Genomic DNA, 22,824 nt, shown 5'->3' on the forward strand with positions numbered 1-22,824 from the left:
TAAAAGAAGAAATTTTACTACTAATTCAATTTTGAAAATAAGAGTAGACGTTATTTTACTCCACTGGTTTATATTTAACCTTTTCTTGGCGTTATTTTTGTTGATTTGTCAGCAGCAGCAGGACGTTTACTCTTTGAATACCCTTCACTTTAGGTGAAGGCAACACATTAAATGAGCCGTAAAGTGAATTGGAATCATCGAATTTTGATTCCGTAAGATCCAAATTTACATTGATTGTGTTATTCGAATGGCATTTGTTGGCTTCTTTTGACGTGGTAGGCTCTGTGTTAGACAGGATGATCTCAGATTCAGGGATAATTTTTATTACAGGTGTATTCTATTTCGAAAAAGACATTGATGAAGCCTGCAAGTCGTAAACGAAATGCGTATCTGTCAGAATAATAAAATAGTTAGTCAAATCCACAGGTTGTCTCGAAAGTGTTTAGATAGGCTAATAAACAAAACATACTGGGGCATTTGTAGAAAATTTAAGGATTTCTTAACGAAATCGATGTTGTCCCTCTTACCCCTTGTGCCCCTAATAGTGGACGAATAGGTTAGGCCATCTCTGAGAAACAGGCTCACCTCCACACATACATATATACACACACAGACACTGCTCAGTTTGTCGAACCCTGTCGATTGGTATATATTACTCGGATCTCCGGGTTTGGGATCACTTTCATGATTTTTACCAATTTTTAAACCTTTGTTATACTATAACAAAGGTGAAAAGAGGAATAAAATTGTTTTTTATGCCGCATAGTTGCTTCGTAAGTCATTCGCAAATAATATATCCACATTCATGCTCGAACAAGGAAGACTTGCTTATTGTAAAAGAGTGAAATGACTTAGTTGAACCACAGAAGCAATAAAATAAATAATAAATCATTTATGAGGTTGACGATACCCATAAAACGACTTGCAGCGCATAGCGCATATTCTGAGTTATGAATTTATTATGCATTTTATTTTGCTCCTCCAAGCAAATCGCCGAGGTGTGCAACCCGACAAAAGATTAATTAAAATAGAGAAATCCTATTTGGTAATTCTATTAGCATAGCAATAAGGAAAGTTTCTATTCTTCCAAATTTCTGTACATCAGCATACAAAACATATTTTTCTGGCTCACTTTATATATTACCAAACTCGCCCTAACGAACCATCCGTCGTTGAAAGAAGCCTGCGATAGGAGGCAAAAAATATGCAAAACCTGTCCCAGCGCGGGCGCGAACGCGAGCGGTGATGGTGGGAAAAAATGCAGCGACGAAAGCGAAAGAAAGCATACCTAAACCACCGTGTGCGCGCGCGCCTTCGTAGCGGCAGAGGCACAGAGACAGAGGCGAATTGAATGCACAAATCCCGCAAAAATTTTCCGGTTCTTTTGCATGCTGGGAACGTGCGCTGGTTTATCTTTTTTTTATTTTCTGCGTATTTTGAAGACACTTGTATTTTAATTCAAATTAAGCATGCAACACAACAGTTGAAAACTAGCGGGCTGAAAGCGGTGTGATTTTCGGATATTCATGCAGCAGTTGCCCGGAGGTTAATCGGTTTGAGCCGTTTCTTTCTTTTTTTGTATGTTGACAGCGGGGAAGGAACTGACAACACATCACGGTGGTGGTATTTAAGTCGAATTATTTTATTTTGTTTCTTTTTTTCCGCAATACAATACACGATTGTTAATTGTTGTTTTGTTTCAGATGTGTTTCGTTTCGCATGAAAAATACATTCCGTTAAAAACTGTTCCTTTTTTTAACTGCAAACTTTTGGATTGTGAAACATAAACACAAATTTAAGTGGCATTTTTCTTTCCTCGAAAGCAAGGAAATCATTCATTCAAAAAAAAGTTTGATCCTTTAAAAAAATGATCCCTTACAAACTGTGCTAGGTCCTAAATAGAAATGTTCATTCAATAAAATTTAGAGAAAATAAAATTCATTTCGCGGTGCTGATTTTCGATAAAAAAAACTTCCGATTTTTTATCAAATAGTGTAAAAACAGAAACGGTCTACATCGCAAACAAACTGGAAACAACTCGCTGTGATCTTATACATAGCAAATGGAAAAAAAATGTATAAAACAGAATCCAAATAAAGCAACCGGCATGTTCTCGATTTAGGTTTTCTCCTCTTTCTCCTTATTGTAGCGTTCGAGTTCCTTCAGAAATTGGGCCTTCGGTTTCATCACGTTCGGCCGGTCGCCGCGGCAGTTTGGACAGAACCACTTACCCTTCGGTTTGGACATCAGCGCGACGCAGCTAAAGTGGAACCACTCGATCGGGCACAGATCGTTATCACAGAGGATCATCTCGCCGAAGGAGATCTGCACGGTGGGAGAGAGGAAGAAAGAGAAAGCATCACGATGATGATTTAGTAGTGTAAGCACTCGGTGGTGTGGAATGGTGGAACCTTGCGGTTCTAACCTATATGGGGAGGGTGGTATATTAGCAATTTTCGCAAAACCGAATTTGCGGTAATTTGATCATAAATTTTACGAATAACCGGAATTATAGAATTCGCAAATGATTAATGCGGACATTTGCGAGGATGATGTTTATTATTGAAACTGTCCAAAGGCTAGTTGTAAAAATTTTCGTTACTCGCATTGTTTGAATATTGTCGGTTTTAACTCATTTCTATGGTTTTTTCTTGATCAAAAATACAACCTTCTTGTGTTTTGCTTTTTATCGCTGAAAAAAGCGCAGGGCTGAATGGGTTAATCTGTTTTAATATTAAAGTAGCGTTACTATCAAACTGGAATGCCATATAAAATTTTCACATGCATTCTGTTCCAAAGATGATGGTAGTTGGAGCTACCAATGCGTTTCTTGAGAAGGAAGATACACAACAGATCAAATGTTCATCTTGGCACAGACCTCTTTGAATTCAGAGAATTTGTGCTGGTCCATAAATTTCAAGACGACGCAAGATTCAGTTGAACGAAATTGTTTACGAAAAATTATGCTCGAAAATGATTATCCAATAAAATTGATTAGGTTGATAGTACGAGAGGTATCCGAGTCGCTTGCAACGTCAAAACGGTCTGGAGAGTGATGACTGAGCTCTGCATCAACATTATCAGAGTCAACCGTAGTAAAGCTATTTCGCACTCTTCAAAAGGAAAGTAGCCTAAATTTTTTCAACGCAAAATTATGACTCTTTACGTAAAGAGCGTGGTTTGCTTTCAGCTGCTAACATCTCAAGTAACAATTTGAATTTTATTACACTCTTATGATGGCATTTTCGTTGTTTTCAGCAAAACTGTTATGGTTTATGAATTGTTCGGCAAAGCTCTAAGATGTTAATTCAAAATATTAGAATTAAGAAATGTAAAGCATTTCCTTAAAATCCAAATTCGGTTGGAACGAAAATTCTTGGAATTTCTGTTTCGGGATAGAACAATGCAAGCCTTCGAAGGTACCTGTAATAGGTATAAAATAGACCCCACAGTGGTCCTTAGCCTCTTATCCAAAAACAGAAGGCACTCATGTGAATGCTAAGTGCGGTTACGAGGAATAACCTTATCAGACATGTGCCTTTGTTTCCATGTCAGGAGCGGATCTTGATAATCTTGACGATTCCTCAGCCAAACAGGCGGTTGTACTCCAGGTTAGGAGCGGCTGACGACAGCGTTTGATCTGGAGTAGGGGGGCGAAGTAAGAAATGTGTTGTCTCGGTACTAAAGCTAGGATCGGTAGCGTGGCCCTAGTAAAACAACCTACCTTACTACGAACAAAAAGGAAATTCGACGTGGAACATTCGGCATGGATAAAGGTAACGAAATAAGAACGTGGACCGGATGCTTGGTACCTGGAACTGGAGATCGCTAAAACTCCGAAAATTCGGCACCGTGGCACTGCAGGAGATCTGACGCAAAGACGAGGAAGAGTGGGAGACCTGCTGCGGCAAGGCTCGGCTCAATACTTGACCGGTGTAGTAACCAACGAATTGGGTACGACCTACGGGGAGGTACGGCAGAATGCAAGATGGGCTGGAAGGCGATCTACGAGAGGATGAGAATGTTGAGGATAAAAGACCGTTTCTTCAACTACAAACATACTCTGTCCACATGGAGGTAAACGCGTTCGCCAGGAGGACGAGACATCAAGATCGTCATCGGGGATATGGACGCCAAAGTCGGCAGGAAACCGATGTACAGACCGATTATCCCGAGCGGGTTTCTATAATCTGCACACTAACACGAACGATAACGACCAACGATACATTGACTTTCGCGGCTCCCGAGACCTGGTGAGCCACCTGGGGACCGCCCGACCAACGAATATTCAACCAAATCGACCATGTTCTCATCGATGGCTGGTTTTACTCGAATATCACCAATATATGCTTTCTGCAGAGAGCAAATATCTACTCGGATCATTACCTTGTAGCAGAGCAAATGACGCTCAAAACTATCGACGGTACAAGACAGCCCCCTTTTTCGGGGCCCCGAAGAAATTCCGAGCGCATAACATGTCCGGTTTGACGGGGAATGCTGCTAAAAGTAAAAAGACCTTGAAGGTGCCAATTACAATGGGATGTCATCCAGAAGAGTAGGCAGACAGCCTGTACTTTATCTTAATGTACGCCACTAAAAATCCCGAGCACTCGGAGGACCTCCTCAGTCCTCGGGCCCGTAGAGAGCAATAAACTTTGTGCCGAGACTTAGTCTCCTGGACCACAAATGTTTGTGAATTCTGAAGTAAGCACGTCTTCCGCAAACAATAAGCCTCCGAATCTCACGACTGGTGTCATTGTCCGTCATCGCTCGTGAGTAAAGTTAGAAAAATTTATCAACTACTCTCAGTCATTACACAACTACCTAAGCGGCATTAGTACTCGGTTTTGGACGTTTGTTTGTTTCGAACCCAAGCTATCAAGCTTCGTGACCCCTACCTCCACGTGGTGCCGGCTAGGGTACGCAACCTCGTTTGTCGTACGCTAACAGAGAAGGGGGCACAGTGGCTCTGTGGCTGAGCGAGGTCCGCTGGCCGGGTACTGGCTAACACAAGACATCATCCGGGCAAGTTTTGCTCTACTCTGGCATACGAGGTGAAAATGCTATACCTGGGACGAGTTGGGTTCCTACTAAGCCCAAAGGCACATACGGCCCTGATCAAGCGGGAATCGTTAAACAATCATTGCCAGATTCAGAATACGGGTTAGAAACCTTACAGCAATCCAGGATGCAGGAGAAAGAGAGTTTCTACAGCCAGCTGAACAACGTGGTTGAGAAAATCCCGAAGAGGGATATCCAAATCCACTTGGACGACTTCAACACGAAGATTGGCTCAAACAACATGGACCTTGAACGCGTCATGGGACACCTTGGCCTAGGAGAGATGAGCGAAAACGGGGAACTTTTTACAGAATTCGGTTGTAATAACGACAAGGTCATTGGTGGATCGCTCTTTTTTCATAGACCACCACATAAAGTCACGTGGATTTCCCGCGACGACCGAATAAAAAACCAAATCAACCACATCTGCATCAGCTTAAAATGACGAAGGAGTCTTCTAGATATACGCAACAAACGCAGCGGTGATATTGCATCCAAGCAGCTGCTTGTTATCGCTGAGATACGTTTGCGCGTCGCACGTACCCAACGACGGGAGGAGAAAGTTGGGTGCCGTTACGACGGAGAATCCTGAGGGCCCTTGTCGAACAACTTGAATCCCGAGCCTCGGAGTTGCCACCTGTTGGAGCCATCGAAGAGCAATGGACCAGCATGAAGAACGCCTTCATCACGACCAGTGACGAAACCCTCGGCAAACCGCGCAGCGGACGGAGGGAGTGGATTTTGGATGAAGCTTGGAGGAAGATCGAAGCCGGCATTGAGCGAGCGCGGACCAGATCGGCTAAGACAGCTGCCCGTCAACGATACGCCGAACTGGAGAGGGCTGTTAAACGTGCTTGTAGGCGGGACAAGAGAGCCTGGACTAACTCCCTAGCCGAACAAGGAGAAACCACCGCCGCCAATGGTGATATCCGTTTGTTGTACGATATTTCTCGCCGCCTTAGTGGTGCCAGGATGAATACAAAGATGCCGCTAAAGGACAGAGCTGGTCAGCTATTGACTGACCGTACAGAACAGCTTAAGCGATGGACTGAACATTTTGAACAAATCTTCCGAGTTTCAAATGTCAGAGATCACCAAACCAGCAGCGTATGACGCCTACAGTTCGTCGAATTAATCGCGTCAACTCGAAGGCGCCATCGCTGGATGAAATAGTAGCAGCCATCAAGAGTATGAAATCCTATAGAGTGCCAGGGATAGACTGTATTTCAGCCAAAATGCTCAAAGCTGACCCATCTTTGGCAGCCCAGATGATGCATCAGCTTTTCAGCAATATTTGGGAAACCGCAACTTTTCCGGTGGACTGGATGCAGGGCATATTGGTCAAAGTCCCTAAGAAAGGAGACCTAACGGAATGCGGTAACTGGCGTGGCATCACGTTGCTCTGTATTACTCTCAAAGTACTCTGTAAGGTAATCCTCAACCGGATCCAGGAGAAGATCGACGCTACTCTCCGGCGGCAGCAAGCTGGATTCCGTGCTGGCCGATCATGTGTTGACCATATCACAACGCTCCGCATTATATTGGAGCAGATCAACGAATTCCAGGACTCTTTTCTGCTGGTGTTCGTTGACTTCGAAAAGGCGTTCGACCGACTCAACCACGAAAGCATCTGGGGCGCGCTTAGGCGTAGAGGAGTTCCTGATAAGCTAGTCCATCTCATCGAGGCTCAGTACGAGGCGTTCTCGTGCAAGGTTTTGCACGACGGCGTCTTGTCCGACCCCATAAGGGTTACTGCTGGCGTGAGACAGGGCTGCATTTTATCATCGCTTCTGTTTCTCATCGTTATGGATGAGATATTAGTTGGAGCAATTGACAGTAGACAAAATCGAGGATTGCCTTGGAATCCTCTAACGATGGAGCAGCTAAATGACCTCGACCTAGCCGACGACATTGTCTTGCTCGCACAACGCCGAAACGATATGCAGAGCAAGTTAGACGATCTCTCCGAGAGCTCCCAGGCAGCAGGTCTCACAGTCAATGCAGCGAAAACTAAGTCTATGGTAGTTAACACTGAAAATTCCACCAAATTCACAGTAGCGGGACAATAAGTTGAGCAGGTAGACGCCTTTCATCTTGGTAGCCAAACAACGCCCGATGGTGGTACCAAGATTGACATAGCCACACGGATCAGGAAGGTCATGGGGTGCCTTTGCAGGTCTGCGAAACATTTGACGCTCAAACCAGATCATTCTACGTACGAAAACCCGAATCTTTAATTTAAACGTTAAATCCGTATCCGTAACGTGGTGCGTCTCAGCGGAGACAACGCAAAAACTGCAGGTATTCATTAACCGGTGCCTGCGATACATCATTCGTGCCTGGTGGCCTGATAACTGGCTATCTAATGAGGAACACCATCGTCGGTGTCATCAACGGCCAATAGCCACATAAATTCGTGAACGTAGGTGGAAGTGGATCGGACACACCTTGAGGAAATAAGCGAACGAGGTTTGCAGAAAAGCACTCGACTAGAATCCACAAGGACAGCGTAGAAGAGGCAAACCAGAGGCTCATGGCGATGCTGCCTAGCCAGCGACATCCGGGCTGTAGACGAGAACCTGTCCTGGTGACAGGTAAAATCCATGGCGGGTAACCGTCAGCAGTGGAGATCTCTGATTTCATTCCTTTGTTCTGCCGGACCGGCGGACATGGACACATAAGTAAGTAAGTCCTAGCGACACAGTTTTCAAAAAAATATGTATTTTAACATACTGAATAACTTTATAGAACACTTGAAAGCAGTAAAAAAATCGTGAGCAAAGTTATTGAGCATAAAATTACTTTTAGTATTTTACTTTACAAGTAAACATTTACTTTATAAGTAAATCGAAAGACGAGATGGCTCCAACTCTGAAGGGTGAACTGAAACTATGGGAGAGCCGAACAGTCATGGTCAATTGGATGACCGTACAATCGCTCAAACAATCTAACCATCTATAACATCGAGTATTAAGGTACTCTAAAGTTGCTGAGTCTCAATAAGAGATATATCAGCACGCTTACCGGTCGTGTGACAGGACATTGTCCGAGTAAATATCATATTCGCAATCTTGGTTTCATACAAGATGATATTTAACCTCGGAACACTTACTCTGCAATTGCGGAGCACAAATAGCACGAAGACTGCAATAACTCAAAAAGGGTATATATGGTCTGCGTCGCCGATCAGGGTAACAAGGTTCAAAACCAATTGGCACCTGCCTCGTTTCAGCTACCAGCCTATCACTTCCAATAAGTAATAGGTCAGCTTGAAGCGTACAGAAAAAGTAATAAACAGGGCACACCACAATAGTTCAAAATAATGGACGCAGCGGTAAGGATACCCAACAGAAGAAGGAACGCAAAGTAGTTGAATAAGTAGCTGTATCCAATTCATGCAAGACATAATTGAATCGTTTGTTTGAGAAACCCCACAAACGCCATTTTTATGAAAATTGACTTTTTAACAGTTTTCGATTCCTTGAGGGTATCTACACCTTCCCTCAAAATTCCAGACAAAGTTGCAAATATCCGTTTGTTTGAGAAACCCCAAACATCCATGTTTCCGATAATCACCTAGAGCGGCGCACCGTGGGATGAAACGCAAATCTAGGTGGACAAAAGTAATTATGCTTAAACCGTTAGTCCTAGGTATAAAGTATCTTCGGAGAAAATTTGTTATTTCAACTTCCGCATTTTTTGCTGTATATGGCATTAGGGTGACCATCATAGTAGGCGTATGCAAAATATAAACTTTTTTATGGTTGAAGTTAGCTGAATGAAATGTTCTGCAAAGTTAAAGAACATTAAATTTTGAGTAACTTTGCTAAAGAAATGAAAGCCCTATCTTTTATGGTTGATAGACTGGGGTAATTTAAAGTTTTTTGGTCGGGGTGGACCTAAAAAATCCGTTTTTCCTTAATATCTCCTTTCGTGTTCATTCCTCACAAATCATGTCTTCTGAGCACTTTCACATCCATTGAAAACGCACATTTTGTTTGAAGGAATCAGGTCGCTATCTCCTTCGGTTCCGAAGCTACAGACAGTTTTTCTAAAAAAATATGCTTTTTTCAAATGTCAATAACGTAAAAACGTCTCAAAAGCAGCACATGAAATTTTGTATGGATGTTTAGTAATATATTGGCCACCGAAATTAATTGAGATCGCATCGGTCCAGGTCGGCCCTTTTTTGCTAGACCGTATTGAATATGAAGTAAAAATTACCGTTTTACTTACCAAAATCACAATTTTTACGGTAATAAGATGGATTAAAAAACAAAAATAATTCTAAATATTTGTATTTAACTTAATCATGCAAAAAAAATACAAATAAAAAATACAAATAAATATTTTTGTTTTTTAATCCATCTTATTACCGTAAAAATCGTGATTTCGGTAAGTAAAACGGTAATTTTTACTTCATATTCAATACGGTCTAGAAACGACCCCATCGGCACCAGGGACTCGATCGGATCAATAGTAATTTGTGACTTCTGAGACGACTGGGAAATTGGCGACGAGTAGTCCATGGAGTGGACTGAGTTACATGGAGACGACTGCTTAAAAAGCAGGAGCCCCACCGGCTCTATGCCGACAGCGGTGAAGTATTTCGGGATTTTCCCTTTGGAAGAACTACGTAATTGTAGAACCTTTAATCATGAAATTAAATTTACCCTATGCTTTAAAAGTTTTACCAGCGATTTACGCTTCTTGAGTTGTTATTTGGTCATGCAAAAACATACCGGTTTTTGATCGTGGAAAAACCGGTTTCGGTAAAACCGGTATAGCATCCCTCCAGAAGAACATATACTGTTACGAACGCCCGGGACCAAAATATCATTTTTAGAACGGAGCGTCTACTTACAACGCAAATTAAAAACAACACGTAAATTAAAAGTTGAATTTTGGTTTTTGGAAAGCCAATTATAATTAAATTATAATTTCAATGTAGGCACTGGAGTTGTATCTTTCATTTCTAGAAAGGTTCTGTTGGAGAAAATGAGGTTGAAGCGAGTTATGAGCTCCGTTCCCACTTACCCAGTATTCCCACTTGCCCCGGGGTACCACCTTATTGCGTTTTAATTTAATTAAACTATACTTTGTTTTCGGTTGCCTCGGGCAATGTAGTTGCTAAAGATTAAAAAAATATACAATGATTAGATCCAAAAGCAGTGCAAATAGCGATTTTAGTTTCCTCGCCCACCTAACAAGTACAATTTTTATAGCATGGGATTTTCGCTGAAAATATTGGAACGTGATTGGCTAAACACTTTTTTTTATGAATTTGTGTAAATGTTCAGCTTTAAGTGAACATTCCAGGAGGTATAATTGCCATTGCAAAATTCAATCCAATCCAATTTTGATTAACAGTACACAATTGGCATTTATGCATCGATTGGTATGCGAACTATAAAAATATACTCAGATTTAGACATGTTACATGTGGCCATTGACACCTCTAAGTACTCAGAATTGCAAAAAGGAGTCTTTTGTCGTCATTGAAGGTGTCCATGGCCCCATTGGTCACACCCGAATACGTTTCGGGAGCATTCCGGATACACACATGAAAGCGATCAGTTTCTCAGTTGAATCAAACCCCATCATGCGACCCCACTATAACCACAAAATAACAAATTACAAATAAATGGAGAAAAGGGTAGGAAAAGATTTCACTCAAAGCAGTTCAGAGAAAAGTTTAAACACAATTCAAATGAATGATAACTATTGATTAGATCCTAATTAACTAAATTCAAAGAAATTACACAATTTAATCTTCCTGATCAAGTCACCGGCAACGCAAATCAATCAAGGCATGCTGCGACTGTTATGCGTTTATTCTTGCTTGTTGACGATTTGTCAAACTCAAAATTGATTCGATCGATTTATAAGTTGTGTTTAGTAACCACTCTTGATTTGGTGGCTTGTATTAGAGTATTAGAGTTTACAGAATAGGTACCTACTCAAATTCGTCCATCTTAATGTCACTACTGATTGCTTGCCGAATTTTCAGTTTTTCGTGTTCTGACTACCCTACAAGATAGACTAAGATCTGATTGCCGTCAACTGTTCGCCATGCCCAGATCTGGGAGATGGCTTCGGAACTAACGAGCCACTGGACATTATCATTGCCACAGCAACTAGGTACGCTTCGCTCTTTTGGCTTTCTGCTAATCAACTCAGTGTTACTAGCAAAGCTGCCAGAAGACTAACGTAATGTTCAGACCACGCTAGTATCAATTGGCGCTTAAACATTTGAAATATCCCCTCTATTCTTAGGTCTGTTTTGACAGCGATAGCTTGCTGTACCAGTTCTGTGACGACAAATCAATAAAAACTCCAGACTAACGATAATAATTTATCCCATTTCTTCTGTTGACTCATTTCCACTTCTGTGTTAACTATATTCAATGCACAATGGAGCAATTTCTTAATATCCGTTACGAAAATAGGCCTATTATACCTATCTTAAAAATGTCGAAAGCACCTACTACCTACTTACTTGCGTGCATTCGGTTTATTATTGAGCCTAACAAGACTATAGTCTTGATTGCTATCGACCACCACCTTAAGACCTCCGGAACTGAACGTGTCGATTGATTGCCTGTATAGCAAGTATGGACTATTGTTAAACTTTCGAATAATTTATTATTCGTTCGCCTCCGAAACAGACATTAGGCCACGCATGGTTTCCCTCAACTCAGTACCCTCCGTTGTCTGTAGTTTGAATGACCTAATTACCGTGAACGACTCCGTGCTTCGAATTCTTGCCATAATGGATTTAGCCCACTCTGATTTCGACATCAGTAATGTCTAGAACAGTATCGACGGGTTCCATCGTTGCATTGTTTTAAAGCCTCTATAAGGTTCTAAAAAACACTAACTGCGCTCAGTGATCTTTTGACTACCCTTTGGTAAGCTTTTAAAACACAGACAAAATCGGCCGCTTTGTTTAAATAAAACTAGGCATCCGAAGCCGGGCATATCTGAGCCGTACTTGTCTGAACAGCAGGCGTTCTGTATAATATTAATAGACACCTTTCTCCGTCTATTCTAGGATTTATCTTGTCCAGCATAGACCTGATGGCACCAATCCTTATTTTTTCACATTATTTAAATGTTTAAATTGCAGCATCAATAACATTGAAGAGTTGCAAAAATACAGATCCCATTACGAAATTAAGACCCCCGCTGGAGAAAATCCACAAAATCCAACTTACCTGATCGCACAAGCAATACGTCGGCTCATCGGGATCGATGGTTTCCTCGGGCGGTGGAGTATCCTCGCGTGCTTCCCGCGCTTGTCCTCGGCCGGTCTTTCGTTTTTTCTTTTTCCCCGCACCAGCGCCACCTTTCTTGCCTTGACCACCACCGGTACCGCCGCCGCCTGCAGCACTACCACCTGCACCGCCTGCGGCCGATGACTGACCCGAGCTTCCTTTACCGCTCGCAACCCCGCCGGCGCCACTGCCCGATGTTTGACTCGTTCCTGCGCCGCTACCCGCTTCCAGCTTGATATTGCTAGTGTCAATGGGATCAATATCCATCTGCCCGTGAGCGCCGGAATTGGGGGTACTAGAACCATTGGCACTACCACTGTTCTGATCGTTTCTCGTTCGACGAGCACGTTTAGAACCACGCTCTGCTATTCCGGTGTTTGTACTTGCACTACCACTGCCGGCACCTGTTCCTGTGGCACCACCATTGCCACCACTTCCGGCTGCACTTCCACCCGACACACCACCATTACTAGCATTACTATTGACTCCACTATTGCCAGTGTAATTTCCATTGCCAGAACCAGCAGCCGTTCCGTTACCACTATTAGAACCGCCTACGTTTGCACTCTGCCCGTTGCCGGAATTCACAACGTAGGCTGCTGGTGATGAGATGACATTGTTTGGCGAACATGCAGAACTCGGACTGGTCGATCGAATTTCCTTCTGTTGACCTTCGGTTAATTTTTCCTCTCGGTTGTAATCCAATCTAAAACGAAACCTCTTATGTAAACCAAACACTAATCCTTTTAACCTGATTAAAGTTAACTTTTTTACCTGGAAAAGAAATCGCTGCCCAAATTTTTGAAATCCTGATCCAGCTGACGCGTCTTGTGGTCGATTAAATCTTGCAACTGTTGCACGATTTGCAACTTTTCGTCGCCCAACTCCTGGGCCGCAATCAAACCCTGCTGAATTCGTGCAATGACACGCTTGGAAGCATTGCTCGGTTCCGTCGTAGAAGGTTGGGAAGAGTCACTGCCACCGCCGCCGCCACCTCCGCTGCCAGCGCCACCATTCAGCTGACCCGACGCGGATCCATTCATGCTGTTCCACTGGTCATAGTAAACGCTAACATCCCGCAGATGGTTTCGGTACAGCACATCGATCTCCCGTATCCGGGACAGGTGTCGTTGTACATCGTCGGGCAGATTTTCCACCGAGTCCAAATAATTTTCCACGTAGGTGGCCGAATGAAGCGCTTCCACGGTTACCTGGCTAATCATTGTCTAACCGAGGCAATCGTTCGATTTTCGCACAAGCCAAGATTACGCCAGTTTGCCACTTCCACAGGGCACGAGCACAAAAAATCACTTATTTTTCGATTATTGTCCACTGCAAAACAACTTGTCAACCGTACTATCTGCAGGGAAGCTACAGAAAACGTATTTTTCTCACAATTCCGTTTTCTTGCTAATTTCTTTGCGTTCCCTTTTTCTACGGTCGCATTTTTTTGGATGGGCTTCGCGCTAACACGCACACATTCACGCAGCAGAACTGTCAAGTTGAACAGTTCTATAGCACGCTTACCAAGAATATGTCATTACATATACATCAGGTAATACGTTGTACACACTAAAAAGATATTATTTTTAAATTGAATTTGCATTACCTACTTCCCGAAAAAAGTTTAGAGTTAATTTATTTATTAATTAATTAATTAATGCAAAATAGCACTTTTATGAGCGATATCGCACTTTGGATGGTACAATTTTCCTTGCAATTGACAATATTGATAGAATCTTATTTCTGGCTTTAGTTTTCAAAAGGTCGCATAATGCATGTAAAAGGGTTTATTATGCGTCCTTCTGAAAACTAAAGCCAGATTTGTCAATTGAAGATAGATTTAACAAAAGGGCGAATGTCGCAAGCGTAAACAAACCGAGTGAGGGTTGATTTTCCTATGCTGGTCCGGCAAAAAGTAACTCTCACTCGTTTTGTTCACATTTGCGACATTCGCCCTTTTGTTAATTCTATCTAGAATTATATCCAGAGTGATTTGCGATTATGGCACAACCTGCAAAATGTACACAATGAGGAATATCATTGTGATAATTTGCAAACACATTTTCAAGTCGTAACGTAAATAAAAGTGAAAAAAATCGAGTTTAAAGACATAAATTAGTGTAGTAATAAAGTATGATATATAGTTTTCCAACTATACTGCATTAAATCTGTGCATTCATGCTCAAAATCTAAGATTTCTAGTTGAACCCCTTGAAATGAGTCTCAAAGCATTTTGACAATGCGATTCACCCGGTTCTGCTTCACCTTGTTTTGATTTTTTATGTAGTTTCGTCTGTTTATATGCGCCTGTGTTTTGAAAACAACGTAGTTTCGCTCTTTACTATCGCCTGCTTACAAAACGATTTGCAAATGAGCCTGTCACTTCATAACAAAGTAAACGGCTAAACTGCAAATTGTCTTTTGTTTCGGTTAAGCACTCCTATCGCCCATCATTAAAAACTTTTTTTTTAAATAATTCTATCGATTACTGCAGAAAAAAGGAACCTTATCATGGATATTAACGATATTTTTAAGGTTGATGATGTAATAAAACAATTTGTTTACATTTTGCTAGTTGCGCCCTAATCGCGAATCACTCCGGATATTTTGCTTTTTCGCCTAAAAAAATTACCATAAAAGGAACTGTACAGTATCCCCCCGCTAATCCGACACCCAATAATCCGACGACTCGATAGTCCGGATCTCGCTAATCCGGAAAATTCCGAATTAAAACGTATTGTACTTGACTTCTTTCAATCGAACACTACCTTCGTTTGGCGTCTCCTTTAAAGTCAGAATGGCACTCTTTCTAACTAAATGGAAATGGTACATGGTGCTGCTTCTAACTACGTTCACTTTTGCCATGGCTATAATATTTTCATTGCTATTCTCAATAGACTGATGTGCTTGCGCTTATTTCGACACTAACTAAGAATTTTAAAGTATTTTGTTGACGAAATTGAGTATTACCGAGTATAAGACATAGTTATTGTGTACTTATGACAAATATTTTCAAAAATTTCCGGAGTTGTTTACGTATGGATGTAAAAAAAACCACATTTCAAACTCACGCTGACGTCAGTTTGACTGTCGGATTATCGAGTCAAAATTCGCTAATCCGGCTATAAATTTGTCGGATTAGCGGGGCGGTACTGTACATGAAAATTTTTATTCGCAAAAAAATATATATTGTAAAGATACTTAAAATCCTACTGTTACATTAATTTTTATCTTTGTGTTTTGAGTTCTGGAGTCTGCGGAAATACACTCCATATCCAGCTTTCGACGAGCAACCATGGCGGCTGGTGGGTGTGGTGACCTTTACTTTCTTTGAACTAAATTTTTTGCTTGCGGCTGATTCGTCATCTTTTTTCACGCGTTGCGAGGGAAATAAATGAAACGTCGCGTGCGTAATGGCGGCTAGTGGGTACAACTTTCGGAGAACGTTGGCATACCTTTGGCAACTTTATTCACGTCAAGTGGATATTTCCAGCCTTAATTGTTGTTGTAGGACTTTCAAGCATACGTGAGCGGAGTTCCCAAAAGCAACATTGTCGAAAAGTGTACCCTCTAGTCGCCATTTACAGTATAATCAATATATATAGAATGCCAGTGTCGCTGCAGTGCGCGTGGTAAACATCACACATGTTCAGATAATGTATTTACATTATATATGCAAATGTGTGTGTGCCTGAGATTCATCAAAAGGGGAATCTCATTGTCAAACTTTGACAACCAGTTTAGAATTTCAAATATGGCTGCCAAGTAATGTGATTGGAAACTTCGCTTGCTTCAAATTTCTGAAAAAAAATCGGTGCAAAAGGGCGCAGTTGAGGGATTCTATTCATCCGGACGAAAAGAAAAAGAAAGTTTAAAACCATTTCACTGGAATAAAAACACAGCCGAGAATGCACTGATGACAGCACCAACCAGCGCACAGATAAAGAACAGATAAATAACAATGAGCAACTTTGACAATGAAGTTCCCGATTCACAGACTTGATACAGATTGTTAGCATCATGTTTACCACAATGAGTCCTATAGAAAAACAGCGACACTGGCATTCTATATATATTGATTCTACTCCATTTACCGCGCGAAAAGGTGGATACGCCACAAAGTTCGTCGAGTGAATCCCTTGCGATCTGAACGTTTTCCCGATTGAATCCTTCTACCAACACCAGCACTCAGCAAAGCATTTATCAATGCACATCTATCCAGCTTTTTACGAGCCATAATGGCGGACGTGTTCGTAATATTTGAACAGCATTTTTGACATTTCCCTAATACATCGCACGTTTTCTTTCGGCGTATTACGCGGTAAAACTAAAGGAATGTACGGAAAGAAAACGTGCGAAATGTCAAAAATGCTGTTCAAATATTACGAACACGTCCGCCGTTATGGCTCGTAAAAAGCTGGATACCATTCATCTTCGTTCAATGTGCCACTCGTTCGACTCAATGCCCATTCGCTATGTGTTTTAACATTTACATCCCCAACGGTAGATTTACCAATACGCGTCTTTAATTCTCCCGCCAAAATATACCGTATTGAACAGAACCCCGCTTTTGGGACCAAAAACTGCTTCCGGAATCGGGCTCTCGGATCAAAAGTTAGTGACTGCTAATTTTAAATACTTTACTTTGCCGTTAAATACTTTAAAAATACGTCGTTCAGATGACGCGAATTCATTTTGAATCTGAATAGGGTAAGTTGCTGCTTCGTCGTAATTGCCTATTCCCGTATTTTAGTTTGTTGTCTATTATACGCGATCAATCAAAGTGAGCTGAGATCTGTTTAAATGCTTTTTACACATTTAAGCGATTCGGTAAAATTCACCGAAATCTAAACAGCCGAACGTTCGGTAAAAATTTTAGTTGTGCATATCGACGTTTATGGATCATTGGTAATGTTTGGCATCATAAAAAAATTTACTGAACGTTCAGCTGTTTAGATTTCTGTAAAAATTTACTGTTCATTTTCGTATACGCGAACCCTATAGAAATATTGCTGATTGCAAGAAAAATTGTACCATCCAAAGTGCGAGATTGCTCATAAAATTTCTATTTTACATTAAACCGTTTTGGTATTTTCGGAGTACTATTTCGTTACATTCCAAGCAATAAGTGCGCCGAAGAGACTGAAAAGATTTAAGCTAAAATAGCACTTTTATAAGCCATTGCGCACTTATTGATTGGATAATTTTCCTTGCAATCAGTAATATATTCACAGCATTTTTGTTGCTAACCTGAACATAGTGAATATAATTTCATAAACACAATTTTTGTTTCTAACAAAAAAAATACTTTGAATTTCGCAGAATCGCTGACGACTGATTTCACCTTAATCAAAGATAACTTTTTTCCTTGCTTTTTTCAAAGGTGCGTATAGTAATCATTTCTGTAGGAAACCCCTTGGGGCCCCAAGGAAGTAAACTCCGACACTCCGACACTTGCGCTGTGTTGCCAATGTGATATATAGAGGTGTGACGATATTGGTAAAGTGGTGTTAGTGCAATGAAGAAAATTTAATTGCCTCACGATGTGACTAGAATCGACAATGGACCAATCACACCAATCACGATCAAGCGTGATGTCCATCTCCAAAAACAAACCACATTTGTTCGGCGCGGTTTGGTTTTGTATAGTTTGACGTGCTGATTTTTCGCTTCTAATACCGTCAAAATAATGTCTTCTTCTTTTCCACACCTTTTCAAACCTCATAAACCTTTGCACGGTGCCTAACCTCAACTCTGGTTTGACGTTTTTGTGGGTTTTGTTTTGATTCGCTTTGTAACCTTATTTTATTGCTAGTGGGTTTATCACTTGTAATTCGTTCCACTTGTTTGCGGAAACCGGAAATGCCCGACTTTTCCGAAGCAGGAAAATGATAGCAGTTCTTTACAACATATATTTTTGCAATTTTTGCAGTTTTTTGCTTCTGGGTCTTGCGAATAAGTAATCAAAACAAACCCCACAACACTGTCAAACCTGGAACGAAAAAAACGCACTGACATCTGCGTGCAATGCTTTATTGCTCGCGAGATACGTCGCGAGGGGCGCAAGGGAAATGCAAAAATCGGGTGGCCGCGCTGCTATAGTGATGTCCGAAATTTTCAATTATTCGATTACCGATTATTCGGTAAGCGTTGTCTGCACGCTGCACTAATCAATTAATACCAAGACCAACTATTCGTGCTTGTAGTATTGCTAATTGCAAGGAAAATTGTACTTTTAAAAGTGCTCATAAAAGGCCTATTTTAGATGGAATCCGTTCGGTGTCTCCAGCGCACTTTTTTCATACACAAAATATTTGAATCAAGGACACCGAACTGATGCAATCTAAAATAAGCCTTTTATGAGTATTCGATAAAAAATCTTTTTTTTTTTTGTTACTCGACTAGTTAAATTAAGCGAACGATTAACGGACATCTCTACTTGCTGGTGCTGCTTGCTGGCTGCTTGCTTTTGTTGTTGTTGGCTGAATGTTGAAGTGTGGTGGATCGAAGTTGACTGTATTATTTGAATTCGCTTTCAGTTAAGTTTAGTTTCTGTCTGTTTCGTTTTTGATTCGCTCCCGAACGGTTGTGTTTTTGTGCGCTCTCCCGTATTTTCTGCCTTTGTGATCGTTGCACAAGTACCAAGTTTCGTTGCCTAAAACGTGTATAAAAAGCATTCCAGTTCAGTTTGCCGGTTGGAAAAGTATTACTCGTTTTCAATTAAAAGGTTCCATTGAGCGGAAGTTTTTCAAATTTCATAAGTGATTGAAGCAAGAAGTGTACCTTACACCGCGTGATAAGCAGTTAACAGTGTGAAGTTTTAAAAGTGATTTGAGCCCATTTTTTTCTCGTGATTTGAAAGGATTTTTACCACTCAACAACCCACCAAGATGACTTCCACTAACTTCTCCGTTGGCTTTGGCGAAAACTCCAAGAACTCTAGCAAGTAAGTCTTTTCTCATTTGATTCCAGCGTTCTGATAAGAATTTGCGAAACGATCTAGAACAGCCGGTAGCGGGTTGAACAGCCCGGCTGCTGATCGTGCAGGAACTCCAAGGTCTTCTTTTGTTGGGCGCTGTTGAGAGGTCTCAGTATTTGTGGCGAGAATAACAGCATGTTTTTCTTTTAGTTTTTTGCACATCGTTCTTTTCCCTCTGGTCTCTTTGGCTTCATATTTTCCTGTGCAGTATCATGCCAACAGGGGCAGCGGGCACGGAAAGTTAGTTGCCCCTAACAGGCTCAGGCGTTTGAACTACATAGGTATAAAAAAAATTGCAGTTTTAATTTTTCATTCCCCGAGCGGGGCTGGCTTGCTGCGAAAAATATTAACCAATTGATTAGGTACCCTGTTTGTTACTTGCCGGTGCATGGTACCTGAGACATGGTACATACCTATTAAGAAACAAAGCCGGCCGGTCGTGCGAAGAATTCAATCAACCCTGTCGAAAGCAAAAGCGATCCAAATTTGCCTCATGGCACGTCGTAGTAGCTTCTGACATGATTATTTATTTTGCAATTAATTTCTGTTGTCTTGGTTTGTTTGTTTTCAAACTGCATCGTCATTTGCAAGTCCATATAAAATTTGCTCCAAATCGCTTGCAAATCAAGCTGCGCGTAATATGTCTTCGTGCACCTACCTAAAAATTGGTAACAAATACCTATCGCCTATTTTGCCGAAATCGACTCTTTTTTATATTAAAAAATTGGAAGTAAATGTCTTAGAAATTAACATCAATAATTTTTCCATGATTGCAACCATTTTATGTTAAAAAAGTCCGCCAAGAGCCATCCGTTCGGTGAAGTATGTTTCTAACACCCTATGATAAGACGTAGTCCTACGGCAATAAAAATATTTTTGATCGAAACATTCTAAAAACCACAAACGTTTTGTCATGAATATACTGAGGGCATCATTTTTTCGTCATTTAGAGCTTGTATGCGGAAACTGATTTCTATTTAAGCACATTTTTGAAAGTGAAACATTTTGTGTTGCCAAAAACGAATATTGTAGCCAAAATCGGATCGTGCTAAAAGCAAGTAGTTGTCACTCTAAAACCAGTTATTTTCAATAATCCATTTCCTAGCCGGATGGGCCCAAAATTGTGCAAGAGAACAGCGCAATCGGCAAACCTAGTGATCTGGAACCGAAATTGTCAAATTAATTTTTTTTTGCGATCATGAAAAATTCGTATGATTTATCGATTTCGACTCGATTAGTCAACACAGGACGAGCTCGCAATTCACTTCCATTCAAGGCTGGATGCTTAATAAATTTATTTGGTAGCGAAAAAAGAAACGAAAACAAAAAAAAAATGCCGTTGACATTGAAATCTGCGTCGCTGATGCTACTGGAAAGGGAGCTAGATGTGAACAATTAAATAATTATTGATGTTGATGTCCATGTGTTTATAATAATAATTTATTGTTTTGAGCTGTTTAAAACAAAATCGATTGTGTCGCATTATGTTTAGCTGGAGAAAGTTTTATTCATTTAGGTATGTTAAAGCAAAGAATTTACCTATTATTCCGTACTCCTAAATTCTTCCTATAGTTTTCTGCTACTGAGTTAAACATTTTCTTTAGCTTGGTTATTAAGGAAAACTTAATCTCGGCCATGTTCCTCATAAATATATGTTTATAAATAAACCTAGTAAACTATTTTAAATGTTAATAAGTTTAAGAGAAACGAAGAAACTGGTTTCAATGGCTAAAACATGTTTTTGAACATTAGAAATAAACTGAAGAACTGGTTTGTTTTTTGCAACCTTTTATCGTTTTCCAACTTTGGTCATTTTTGTATCGATTTATACTGGTTAAGTTATTTCGTACTTTCTTATGAAGAACAAATTTTTGCTTATCATCTTTGTTGTATCCAGGGCAGCTCGGTCATGTACCTCACTTGTTCTCGTCCAGGGGGACGATCTGTTCAGGTTCAGGATCATCTGTGAGCATTTGTTCTGTACGCGCTAAAACCTCAGCTTGTGTGTTCTAGCACAGGTTGACCAGACCGGGACCGCGTACTCTGTCGCTGAGAAGCTGAGTTGGTGGGAGCTCGTTTGCGGAAAAAACATTGTGGAAAACCATTCGCTAGAGATAAAAAAGACCTTATTTTTTGAGCGGTTTGTACGTGGATAAAATCGGACATCCTTCAGTATCGTCAGTTCGTCGCTTCCGTGGTTTAAAAGGCTGCTACACTCGATAACATACGTTCATTGTTACGTTGATAGCTTGTGTGCGACGAAGAGCGTTGGATCTATAGGTACGGTTGGGTTAACTAGTGCTGGGCTCCAGAAAGCGGAGAGAACGCTGTGGTTGATCGTACTTTCTGAAATTTGACTAAAAATAATATTTTTTTCACTTTAGGGGTTCTTAAAGTGACCCTAAAAATGATCCACATTCCTCTTCTCAACTCCACTTGTTTTATATTCGATCCTGAAGTTTTGGTTAAAATTTCAGCCAAATCGGTCAACATTTAGAAATTAGAAACCATTTTAAGAGTTGTAGATTTTATTTTTGCTTTCCATATATATCACCCGCCTAATCTTACAAGTGAGCATTTTGTACACGATTTCTGTTTAGATACCTAGTTGTAAGATTGAGCTGGCGTTATCAGAAAGTATATACAGCATCCTGAAAATGCGCTTTGTGATCCGAGGGTCGTAGGGTCGAGTCTCGTTGATGAGACTCTTCACGGTCGACAGTATCATAGGCGGCCTTCAAATCTATGAAAAGGTGGTGCATAGAGACTTGGTATTCGTGACACTTTTGGAGGATCTGTCGCAGCACAAAGATTTGGTCCGTTGTCGATTGCCCGTCCACAGAATCGGTTTGAAAACTTCCCACGAATCTACTTGCTAGCGGCGATTGACGGCGAAAGATGATCTGAGAAAGTACTTTATAGGCGGTGTTCAGAATGGTGATCGCTCGATAGTTCTCAGATTCCAACTTGTCGCTCTTTTTGTGTATTGGGCATATTACTCCCTGTCCTGTAGCAGCAACGACGCCCGCGCTGCATTCTTCTCATCTAACATCCTCTGACGTTCCTCGTTGATGCAGTCGTTACGTCGACTTTTCTCATCCAACTCAATGATACCTTCCGCTGCGCCGTTGATAGCTGCTTAAACGCTATCCCAGCTGTCCGCGGTGGGGCTTCGCAGCGCAGTCTTAAAACGTTCGGCGTACTCAGTAGCGACCTCAGGTAACTTGAGTCGTTCCAGATTGTACCGTGGCGAGCGACGGTACCGAATGTTGGTAACAACAGATAGTTTATCAAAAGGTAGTGATCAGAATCGATGTTTGCGCCACGATAGGTTCTAACGTCGATGATATCCGGGAAGTGCCTTCCATCAATTAAAATATGGTCTATTTGCAATTCCGTCTATTGTGGTGATCTTCAGGTGTACCGATATGGGAGACTTTGCCAGAAATAGGTACTTCGTATGGCCATATTTTTGGAGCCAGTGAAGTCAAAGAGTCGATGTCA

The 22,824-nt window shown here is 41.1% G+C and overlaps 2 protein-coding genes across 2 annotated transcripts in view; one reads left to right on the forward strand and one right to left on the reverse strand.

Moving 5' to 3' along the window:
- Positions 1-1,626: 1,626 nt before the first annotated feature.
- Positions 1,627-13,689, reverse strand: LOC128742699 (inhibitor of growth protein 1 homolog). The gene is made up of 3 exons (XM_053839138.1): positions 13,113-13,689; positions 12,279-13,044; positions 1,627-2,325 (listed from the first exon to the last, which is right to left on the reverse strand). The coding sequence occupies exons 1-3, from the start codon at positions 13,559-13,561 to the stop codon at positions 2,119-2,121; spliced, it is 1,422 nt and encodes a 473-aa protein (XP_053695113.1). The 5' UTR covers positions 13,562-13,689; the 3' UTR covers positions 1,627-2,118.
- Positions 13,690-18,948: 5,259 nt separating this feature from the next.
- Positions 18,949-22,824, forward strand: part of LOC128742307 (microtubule-associated protein Jupiter) — a 323,299-nt gene continuing 319,423 nt past the window's right edge. Inside the window, exon 1 of the mRNA XM_053838636.1 lies at positions 18,949-19,287. Coding sequence (XP_053694611.1) covers positions 19,232-19,287 — 56 coding nt within the window. The 5' untranslated portion in view covers positions 18,949-19,231. The remainder of the gene's footprint in view (positions 19,288-22,824) is intronic.

This window comes from Sabethes cyaneus, chromosome 3 (assembly GCF_943734655.1).
Source record: "Sabethes cyaneus chromosome 3, idSabCyanKW18_F2, whole genome shotgun sequence".
NCBI classification, from domain to species: Eukaryota; Metazoa; Arthropoda; class Insecta; order Diptera; family Culicidae; genus Sabethes; species Sabethes cyaneus.

What these genes read in the sequence shown, in the direction of transcription:
- LOC128742699 (XM_053839138.1), bottom strand. Translation starts at nt 13,561, where the DNA reads ATGATTAGCCAGGTAACCGTGGAAGCGCTTCATTCGGCCACCTACGTG. An exon ending in GGCAGCGATTTCTTTTCCAG is followed by an intron (nt 13,045 to 13,112) that starts GTAAAAAAGTTA and finishes GTTTCGTTTTAG; the next exon opens with ATTGGATTACAACCGAGAGG. An exon ending in CGTATTGCTTGTGCGATCAG is followed by an intron (nt 2,326 to 12,278) that starts GTAAGTTGGATT and finishes CCCACCGTGCAG; the next exon opens with ATCTCCTTCGGCGAGATGAT.